The sequence below is a fragment of the Mustela nivalis genome (assembly GCF_964662115.1).
Source record: "Mustela nivalis genome assembly, chromosome: 1".
NCBI classification, from domain to species: Eukaryota; Metazoa; Chordata; class Mammalia; order Carnivora; family Mustelidae; genus Mustela; species Mustela nivalis.
In genome coordinates this window covers 182,616,008-182,627,156 of record NC_139020.1, presented here as the reverse complement: position 1 = coordinate 182,627,156, position 11,149 = coordinate 182,616,008, and the positions used below count along the sequence as shown (strand labels likewise).

General features: G+C 48.1%; 1 protein-coding gene across 1 annotated transcript in view; it reads right to left on the bottom strand.

The window, feature by feature from the left end:
- Window positions 1-11,149, bottom strand: part of LRIG1 (leucine rich repeats and immunoglobulin like domains 1) — a 109,106-nt gene that overhangs the window by 6,257 nt on the left and 91,700 nt on the right. The window contains exons 12-13 of the mRNA XM_082726895.1: window positions 7,315-7,478; window positions 157-477 (exon numbers count right to left, since the gene is read on the bottom strand). Coding sequence (XP_082583021.1) covers window positions 157-477; window positions 7,315-7,478 — 485 coding nt within the window. The remainder of the gene's footprint in view (window positions 1-156; window positions 478-7,314; window positions 7,479-11,149) is intronic.

The window sequence follows — 11,149 nt, the reverse complement described above, 5'->3', positions numbered from 1 at the left end:
GCTCTGGGGCCCCCGGCACCAATGACACCAGCAACAGCCATGACGCCAGTGTCCCATGAGGCTCATGCGTCTCGGGGCCGCATCCTTCTGACACGGTCATGGAGAGCCGCGCGCGGCGTAAGAGGACTCGCGCCCACGTGAAGAGAGCTGCCTTACCGTTCACGACGAGCCTGGCCTTGTGCGAGTACGTGGAGCCGAAGTGGTTGGTGATGACGCACTGGTAGCGGCCCTCGTGCCCGAAGGTGACGCGGCGCAGGTGCAGGATGGTGGTGTACTCCATCACCTTCCCGTCCTGCGCGCGTACGTGGGCGAAGTTCTCCATGTCGGCGTTGGCCAAGACCTCGTTGTCCTTCTTCCAGGCAAATGTCATGGGGGAGCTGCTGCTGCTGGCCGCTGAGCACGTGAACCGGATGTCCTTGCCCACGACGGCCATGGTGGGCTCCGGCTGGGTGATGATCTGGGGCTTCGGTAAGTCATCTGCGGAGAGGAGAGCCACACTGAAGAGCCTCCCGCCCGGGCTCTCCGGACACAGAGGGACCGCGTCTTGCAGGGTATCTATCTGCTCGTCCTCAGCTCCACCAGACACTGTGAGCGAATCGAACAGGGGATCTCTGGCCTTCTCTGATGAGAAACCCCTGAGCAGGGGTCACCTCTGTGACCACACCTCCGGACTACAAACCCGTCCGCCAGTGCTCCTGCACCAAAGCAGGCATTTCAAGAGTTTCCGGGAGAATTTGCTTCACTTGCTCATCTTACAAAACACACTAACAGACAGTGAGGACCCGTCAGTCGGGAATGCACAGACCCTACCCACCAACTTCACGCCAAGAGGCGGGGAGTGAGAAGCATTTCCAGAACGCGAGACAAACTCTTCCAAAAATCTGTACCTCCATTAAAGCCACAATAATACTGGCAAAGTGGTTGTAATCAACTTTTTCAGAATTCTGGAAGGCTGTAACAAGCAAAGGCTGTAACAAACTCATGGAAGGTTGACTCAAGAAAATGCCTGAATCTCAAGAAGGAACATGAGCTTTGTGGCATCTAATTCAGCTTAAGTTCCATGCCTCTCTGCCCAGCTTTGTGGTAGCCTTAAAACCTGGCAGCCTAGTGACCACCGAGAGGGGCAGAATGGCTGTGGAGGCCCCACACGGACCCCATCCTTTGGCATTATTTGACCTGATGTGGTGGGCTCAGCAAGGAAACCCTGGTCCAAGTCACATGACAGAAATGAGCAGCCCCTAGAGGTGAGGCAGTATCCACTGGAGCCCGCAGGAGGCTGGCCCAGAAACCAAAAAGGAAAAGAAAGCAGTCAATGAAAAGGTCCCACATGCTCCTAAAGCTCTAGAAGGCCACGTGCAGGCACAGGGCTATCTGCCTTCCCCAAGAAAGCCCTGGGAGGAGCCTCACTTCCCACCTGTGATTACAAATCAGTGCCAACAGAAGTGGTCACATGTCCTCAGCACACCAGAGATGCTGGGCAAAGGACAGGAGACCTTCTGAGGTGACTGAAGGAGTCTCTGTCCAGTCCTCAGCAAACCAGGGGGCACTTCAGTGGCCACATGAAGAGATTACAGTCTTTGTCCAGGAAAGTCACTCAACAAATCGTAATAATAAACAGAACGACAGCAAACCAGGAGCAAGACGGAAGGAGAAGCTGATCTCTGGAGTTGCCACATGACTTTAAAGGCTCAGTTTCCAATAAACTATAAAACAAAGAAATGGGTGGGGAGGAGCAGTCAATGGAAGCTGTTCTTGAGGAAGCCTAGATCTTGGACCTAAATAAAAACTTTACATTGGCTTTATAAAATATCTTCAAAAAACTAAAAGAAATCATGTCTAAGAAAATGAAAGGAAAAGTGTCAGAACACTTTCCCAGCAAACACACACCACCAATAAAGAACTAAAAATTGTAGAAGTAAACCAAATATAACTTTGGGAGTTTAAAAGTATAATAACTGAAATTAAAAATTCACTAGAAGGTCTCAGTAGCCCCACTGAGCAGGCAGAAGGGCTGGTGAAATCGAAACTATCCAGTCTAAGAAACAGAAAGCCGTGGAGTTAGCTGAGAACAGTCCCAGAGACCTGTGGGACATCAAAGCATCACAGCATACAAATAATGCGAGTCCAAGAAGAAGGAGACAGAAACAGTATTTGTAGAAATAATGACCCCAAACGTCCCAAATTTGGTGAAAAACAGGGACCTACCCATCCAAGAAGTTCAACAAACCCAAAAAAGATAAAGTCAAAGATCCCCACCCAGAAACTTAATAGTCAAACTGTCAGAAGCCAAAGAATCTTGAACAGGAGAGCTGCACCCAACACAGAAGGGATCCTCCGTGACGTGAACAGCTGATTTCTCATCAGAAACCATGGAGGTGAGGAAGGAGGTATTTTCAAAGCACTGAAAGAGACTGGTCAGCTATGAAATCTGTATCCAGCAAAACCGTCCTTCAAAAGTGAAGAAGAAACTAAATCACTCTCATATTTAAAAACAAAAAACCTGACAGCATTCGCTGCTACCAGACCTACCCTACGAGAAATACTAAAGGGAATCCTTCAGGCTAAAATGAAAGGACACATAGTAACCAAAATCCACACAAAGAAATAAGCAGCATGAAAGTAACTACATATGTAAGTATGCAAGTACAGCATATTTTTGTAATGCTCTTTTATCTGATGTAAAAGGCAACTATACAGCAATAATCACAAAACTGTGTTGACAGGCCTGTGATAAATAAAGATGTAATTTATATGATAACCACACCACAAAGGAGGGTCTCCACAAATGGAGCTTAGTAGGAGCAAAATTTTGCATACTACTGAAGTTAATTTTATTTTTAATCTGAAGTAGATTGTTTTAAGATGTTAATTATAGTCCTTACACAGTCATTAAGAAAATAACTCAAAAAATACTAAGATAAACAGAAGGGAATTAAAATGGTATATCAGAAGATACCTAATATGAAACTAGTCAGTAATGAAGAAACACAGGAACAACAACAACAAAAAGATGCCCAGGAAGCAAATAGCACGGAGTGAATTGTCTTATCAGTAGTTACATTAAACCAATCAGTTAAACCCTCTTGTCAAAATGCAAGATTCCAAAATGGATTAAAAAAACCCATGACCCAGCTACATGCTTTCTTGTTAAGAGATACATTTTTGAGTCAAGGTCACAAATAGGGAAATAGTTGCCAAAAAGAAAGCTACAGTGTCTACACCAATATCAGATAAAATAGCCTTTAGGACAGAAATGGTTACTAGGGACAAAGAGTCATTTTTTATAATATAAAACAGTCCATCCCAAGACCTAAACATGAAACATATACGCAACAGTAGTTTGTAGAACTCAATACTCCACATTCAATGATCGGATAAAACCATGAGGCAGAAGACCAGCAAGGCAAGAGAAAACCTGAATGACTCGATAAGCCAAACAGACCTATCAGGCAGATATCTACAGAACATTCCACCCTACAGCAGCAGAATAAACATCTTCAGTTGCACATGGAACGTTCTCCAACAGAAACCATATATAAGGCTACAAACAAATCTCAATACATTTAAAAAAAGACAGAAATCATACAAAGTGTCTTTAATGGCAATAAAATGAAGTAAAAAATCAGTATCAAGGAATACTGAGAGTCTAATTTTTGGAAACTACATGATACTTCTTAAGTAAAAGAAGAAATCGTAAGAGAAATTAGAAAGTATTTTGAGGTGAATGAAAGTGAAAACAAATACCAAAACTTAAATGCTGCAGCCTAACAGTGCTTCCAGGCAGATTTAGAGCTGTAAATGCCTACATTAAGAAAGATCTCAAATTAGTAACATTATCATTTTTAAGAAATCAGAAAAACAAAGCTATATCCAAACCAAAGAGAAGGAAATAGTGATTAGAACAGAAATAAATAAGAGAAAAATAGAAGGGGGAAGAATCAATGAAAACAAATGTTAATTCTTTGAAAATACTAACAAAATTGAAGAAACTGTAGACTTGTACAGTGGAGAAGTGGGGAGAAGACTTCAGACACTAAAATTAGGGAAAAAAAACAAGGCACATTACAACTAAGCCTACAGACATCAGCAAGAATACTATGACTCCTCTGTGTGCCAACAAATGAGAAAACATCATACACGTACAAACTCAGAAAAATACACTACCAACACTGACTCAAGAATAATCAAAATCTGAATTGACAGTAACAAGTAAAGAAACAGAATAAATAATTTTAAAACTTCACACGAAGAAAAGTCCAGACTCAAATGACTACTACTCAAATTTTGGGTAAATTTTACCCAAAATTAAAGAGTAATTACCACTAATCCATCACCTAATCTTCCAAAAAGACAGGTGAGAAGTGAACATTTTTAGACTCCACTGTATGAGTCAAGTATCCCCAGATGATAAAATTAGACAAAAACAAAACTATAGACCTTTATGAGTACAGATGCAAAAATCTTCAACAATATAAAAATACTGGCAAACAAAATCCTACAACATACAGAAAGGATTATAGACCGTGATGAAGCTGGATTTATCCCAGGAATGCAAGTTTGGTTTAATGTCCAAAAATCAATGTAATACACCATATCAGTAAAGGGAAAAAATCCCATTGATCACCTCAGCAAATGTGGAAAAAATATTTGACAATATCCAACACCCCTTACGATAAAAATACTCAACAAATTACAAATTGAAGGGCATTCCTCAACCAAAAAAGGTCATCTATGAAAAACGCACACCACCACATCTCATGGTGAAAGACTGAATGCTTCTCCCCGCCTCAAGAGAGACAAAGATGTCTGCCCTCACCACTTCTGTTCAGCACTGCACTGGAAGCTCTACCCAGGGCCATCAAGCAAGAAAAAATAAAAGCTATCAAGATTGGAAAGGAAGAAGTAAAACTCTTGATTTCGGCTCTGGTTATGGTCTCAGGGTCATGAGAGCGAGCCCTGTGTTGGGCTCCGTGCTGGGCATGGAGCCTGCTTCAGATTCTCTCCCCCCTTCTGCCTCTGCCCCTCCCCCGCCTGGACTCATGACTTGCTCGCGGTCTCTCTCTCTTCCAAAAAAAGTACTGATATATAGTAAAAAAATTACGCTGTTATAAAAACTAGTCACTAAAGACCATATATTATAGGAGTCCATTTATATGAAACATCCAGAACAGATAAATCCTAGAAATACAATGTAGAGTCATGGCTGCCAGGGCCTGGGGACAGAGGCGCAGAGGGTGTGACTGCTGTGAACACAGTTTCCCTTACAGGTGATGAGAATGATCAGGTAGATGGTAGTGGGGTTACACAACTCTTCAGTATTCTGAAGACGACTGATTGCTGACCTGACACAGTGACTTACAGAATCATGACACAATAATCTTCATGGTAAATACAACAACACTTTCTTGCCCTCGAAGAGAAACTCCCTACCTTCCAACCATCATCCCTTCTCCCTCCTCCCTAAGCCACCAGTCATCACTGACCTCTCTACCACCCCTGCAGCGGCCCCTAAAGGGGGACCTATTCTGGACATGACATTCACTCCTTCTGGACTTGTCATGTAGATAGAATCCAAGGGTTTGGTCTTTTGCAACCGGCTTCCTTCACTTCAAATATTTCAAGGTTCATCTGTGGTACGAACGATCCCTTTCCATGGCCCCGTAACACTCTAGAGCATGGCCGTGCTGTTTCGTCTGTCCCAGTGATGAGCGTCTGGATTCTCTCTACTCTCTGGCTATTACGAAGAATGCTGCCACGAGCATTTGTGTCCAGGTTTTATGTAAATATATTTGTTTTTCCTGGGTACATAACTAGGAGGTTGTCCTATGTTTAATTGTCGGGGACACTCCCAAACTGTGTTCCAAAGGGGCCGCGCCGGTTTCCATTCCCACCTGCAGTGCAGGAGGGTTCGGACATCTCGCCATCCCCACCAACACTTGCTGACTTTCTGATGCAATGCTCATGGGTGGGAAGCGGTTGGTTTTTCCATTTTATAAAGAGGAGGAAGACTCACGAGCCTGAGCTACAGTGTGGCACAGAGAGCTGCTGCACCTCAGAACACCCCGAACACGCCAGGGCCATAGGCCGGAGGCTGGGCGCAGCAGGGCCCACGTCCCACAGGGGCTCATCCAAAGGGGAAGACCATGCCCTGGGACAGGGAAAGGGAGGAAGGCGCAGAAAGCTCCATTTCAGAAAGGCTGATTGACAACTGAATGGTCAAGGCCCAGGTCCCTGGTGAACAGCGGACTGCACGCTCTGTCCCTGGGAATGGGAGCTGGAGGCACTTTCACATTCTGCACAGACATGCCGCACACGGAGCCCGGAGGAAAGCTCATTCTGGAGGCCTGTCCCGCACTCCGTGTTCTCTCAGGGCTGCTTGCTGGACTGGACCAGCACGAGGGAGGGTAAGCCCACTTTCAGAAGCAGTGGTGATGGTGGTGGCGGGCGGAGGCGTGGAAGGGGGGCACCTGTGTTCGGACTGCAGCAGGCACACTGGCTGGTGCTCTGCCCAAGAAGTAGGGTGAAGTGGATCGCGGGGGTCCCCACACTGCTAGGGTGGCTCCCGGTTGGGATCATCACACCCAAGGCAGGGGGCAGACAGGAGGACAAAAGGCAGGAGGGACTCACGCCTGCTCCCGAGCTCCCATCTTGCCTGGGAATCCACCCTCGCTCCTGCTTAGAGACCCCGAGCCCTGTCTCCAGCCGGCCAGCCTCTCTATGCTCTGTGCAACCAAACACGGGACTCCGAGCACCCTTGGTCAAGAAAAGATGGCGAGACCCATGTTCCAACAATCAGAAGGAAGAAAGAGTATAAGGTTACAAGGGCAGACTTCAGTGGTTTGGAGAAACAGCCAGAGTGCAAGTCAACAACAAGGAATTATTTTTACTACAGTAACTGTTCTCATGAGACTTGTTCTTCCTGTGTTTAACCTTTCATTCCTGGGGCTGGAAAGAAACACACATTAAAACCCCAGCCTCCTACACTGAGTAAATTCACAGCCAAACCTGGGCACCAGAGCCGTCTTCAGACAACACAACTTTCTTCCAATAACTGATTATTCTGACTTGTAACTGAGGCAGGACAGGCTCCCTTCTGTCCCTTCTGATGAAAGGCACGTCCTCCCAGGACCACAGAATGAGGCGTCCCTGCAGCAAATACTATGTGTGGTTTCCGTGGGAAATCGGTTGCACCCAATGGCTGACTGGTAAGCAGGAACCGGGGTTTCCTCTGATCACAGGAGTCACTCCCATACGGAGGGGTTCCTCCTTGGCCTCCCGGCCCCTCATGAGAAAAGTCACAAAGGCCCATCTTACCGCACACGAAAGTCTCCGGTGGCACGGAGAAGATGCTCCGGCCCTTCAGCGCTTCGGGGTGGGCACAGGTGGCTGTCACCAAGGCCTGCAGCATCCTGGCCACTAGCCACGTGGGCAGCCACTGGAGCTGGCAGTCACACAAGAAGCTGTCACTGCTGATGTGGCTGAAAGAGAAACAAAAGGGGTGTCGGAGGTGTGACCTCAAGACAGGGACACCCGTTGGTGGACAGATTCTTCCCCTCTGTCACCTCTGGTCAGCTTCCGCTGTTAACACCAGCAATCTAGGAAGGGAAAAGATTTTTCTCCGTTCTTCTCCAGTGACCTAGAGCAGGACATCCCATCTACCTGGAGATTTTCACAAAATGCAGGTCGGGCTCAGGACGTTGGGGTAGAAGCCGAGATCTGTCCTTTCTAACAAGCCCCTGGGTGAAGCAGACGCTGTGGGCCTTACTGACCCTACGGCTAGCACAACCCCGAGTGCACGTGTGCGCAGAGACGGGCACTCACTGCTCTCGAGTGACCCCACGGGCACCATCTAACCTCTTCTAGCCTCTGACCATCCGACATAGATGAGAAGCCCCGTCCCCCCTGCTTTTTCCCACTCTCCTGATAAGCCATGGGAGCTTCCAAACCCAGTCTGAGACTTTGATCTAAATCTGAAACAAGTTCCGAGAAGTGTTCTTTCTCTACATTGCTGTTGATTTTTTATTTGGCACGGCTGCCTGTTTTCTTACTTCCAAACTGTAAGCCTCACCAGCGTGGTTCCCTCTTGTTTGTGTCTTTGTCTCTGCACCAGCGTGACCCAGGAGGCCGGCAGAACTGGACTCCGCTCCCTAAACAGTGCTTGTTAGTTAATTGCCACTGCCCAGGGAGCATGAGAATGCACAATTTTGGTTTTGTGAGGCTCCAACCAAAACAGAGAATATTTTCTTTTTCATTTCTCAGCAACTGAGGATAAGTTTTTCAAGCAGAAATCGGAATCACCATCTCAGCGGACATTCCTTCCTGAGGAGTCACTTGAAGATAAGTCAACCGAAGAGTCTAGCTGCCCTGTTCCTGGAAGACCTCAAGGCCGTGGGCTCAGTGATGGAGGCCAGCCCACACCCCACAGGGCCGAGGGAGAAAACACATGAGCCCTCCTGTCATCAGCTGCCTCTAGTACACGGTGACAAGAGGGGGCACAAGTATACTGAGAAAGCCCACAAGCATCATGTGGGCCACTATGAGAGCAGTAAGCTCCTCCACACACCATTTTCCCCACATGTCAACCACGACATCAAATGGGCCACCTTCTGGTTTTCCTCTATTTCACATGGGCTTTCTAAGGAGAGAACTGTCAAATTAGTAAACAGTAGGGAAGAGTGACATGCAAGCCAGAGAACCCACTGCTAGCTACATTCAGGAAAATCTACTCTTTGGTTCTGTTCCTCGTGATTCCCAGATTAACTATCTCGTATTAAAATACTTTTAGAAGGTGCTTTTTCAAAGACTGATACAACTGACCTCAAAGCCATTCTAACTGGGGCGTCTGCCCACATCTGACCTTTAAATCAGCATTGGATTTTATCTATTTATTTATTTATTTTAAAAATTTGTGCATTTGTATCTGATGGGCAGGTGGCTCTGCTCTTCGAGGTATCAACCTGCGGAGCTAGTCCAGTGGCAGGAAGGCCCCCACGGCCACGACTGAGGAAGTGGCTGACTCCCGCCCAGGACACCGGCAGCTGCTGCAGGGGGGCTGTGGGTGGTGGCCGGAGAGGCTGTCACCACACACCAAAAACGCTGCGTCCGTGACGCACAGAGAGGAACTCTCCCGCTGTCAGAGAGCCTGAGTGAAGTCTAGAGGAAGACACGGGGCTGCTGCGGTGAGACCTGATGTACTTGGGTGGACAACAGGGACGGATTTCATGTGAGCCACAGGAACAAAGAGAGAAAAGCAAACCTGACACTTACTGCCGATCAGAAATGTGTGTGGGAAGAGTTATGCCTCACGCCACCTAGCACCCGCCTAGCCTGCTTCCGGATTTCCTGCCTTCTCCAGTGAAGCCCACCTCAACAGAGGAGACAACACCTCGGCACGGAGAGGGTCCTCTGGGAAGAAAGAAGACTTTCCTGAAGGGTGAATCAGGACCGGCAAGACCGGGGGTGCCCGGGTGGGTCCGCTGGTTAATTAACAGGTCCGAATGATGTCAGCTCGGGGCATGATCTCATGCCCAGTGTCGGGCTCTGTGCTGAGCGTGGAACCTGCCTGGGGCTCTCCTCTTCCTCCCCTCCCCACAGTTCCCACGTGCATGCGTGAGTGCTCTTTCTAAAGAAAAAAAGGACCAACAAGACAGATGGAGAGCAAGTCCGGCCAGATAGAAAGGACACTGAGCCCCGACCACACACACACACCCCTTTAAAGACCGAAGCGAGGCTGGAAGATGGGACTGGGCACAGCCAGCAACCCCAAGGCTTTGCAGATTTCGGCTCCTCTTCCTTCTTGTCAGCTGCTAACAGACACCGCTTTCCGCAACTCCCGCCTCCGGCCGTCCCGTCACTCTGCTGGCTTACAGTGCATTTTCACGATTCCAGGTCAAAATGTGTTTCTAATCATCGCTTATGGAATGGAAATTTACCCAGAGCATGACTAAGTACACGGCACAACCTGCCTTGATCAGATGGGGGACGAAAACGACCAAGTGGAATTAACCGTTTCTCCCATCAGAGGACTGGGCCCAGGGCCAGCACACTGGGTCCATGTAGCGAGTGGCAGGAAACCCAGGCGGCGGCCAAGGCTGAGCCTCCAGAACCAGGCCGAGGCATATCTGGGGGAGGGGGATCCCAAGCACCTGGAAGGGGCCAGTTCTTCGCCACTATAAAAGTACTTCAGGAAACCTCCATCTTTACGGAGGCCAGAAGGAAAATCTCTCTGCCTTTCCCTCTTTCTCCCAGAGTACCCTCTTCCCATTTAATCAGGTTATTAAAAGTTTCAAAGAAAAGTTGAAAGAAATGCACAGTGAACACTCACCACTTGAAGGTCATGACCCTTCTAAGAAAGAACATCTACTCAACAGGCCTGAATCTCACAGCTACATAAATGCCATAAGGCAGGTGCCTGAAATGCCTCCCCTCCCCTCACTTATCCAGAGGCGTGTCATCAGGGGCCTGCTTTCCTTTTAAAGGACGGGGACTACGCCTTCTGACTTCCCCACTTCTCCCTCGGGCCCGGCAGGAGCAGCCTCGGGAACAAGGATGAGGTCAGGACGCAAACGCGGCTAGCCTTGGGCTTCTACCCTTCTGTCAGCACTTCCAGGACCAAAAGCCAAATCTTTCAGAAATCAAAATTGCAGCTAGACTGTCTGCAGAACTGGGTTAACGTAAGGAGGAAAAAAGGAAGCACGGACGTTGCCACCTAAATACCCAGACAAGCCCCATGGCCACAGACGAGGGCGCCAGCCAGCTCTTCCAACCCTTGTCACCCGGGGGGGCCGTGGTCAGGGTCTACGGCGGCAGCACCTCGGCCCAGGAATCACTGCGGCGGCCCCGGAGCAGATGTGGGCTCTGGGCGCTGTTTCACTGATCGCAGCTTCCTGGGACCGTCCCACCTGTGATCTCGGCCTCGCCCCCCCGCCAACACGCTCTTTCAGGAAGCCCCTGTCAATAGAGCTGCTCTATTTTTTTAAAAGGAGCATGAGAACTGCCCTTGACATCATTAAAGGAATGATTATCTATTTTCTAGAAGAGAATTCATTGCACGTCCTCTAGAGCTGCGGTCAGGAAGCTACAGGCTGCAGGCCCAATTTTTTGTAAGTAAGAATTTACGGGCACACAGCCACGCTCATACAGTGGTGTA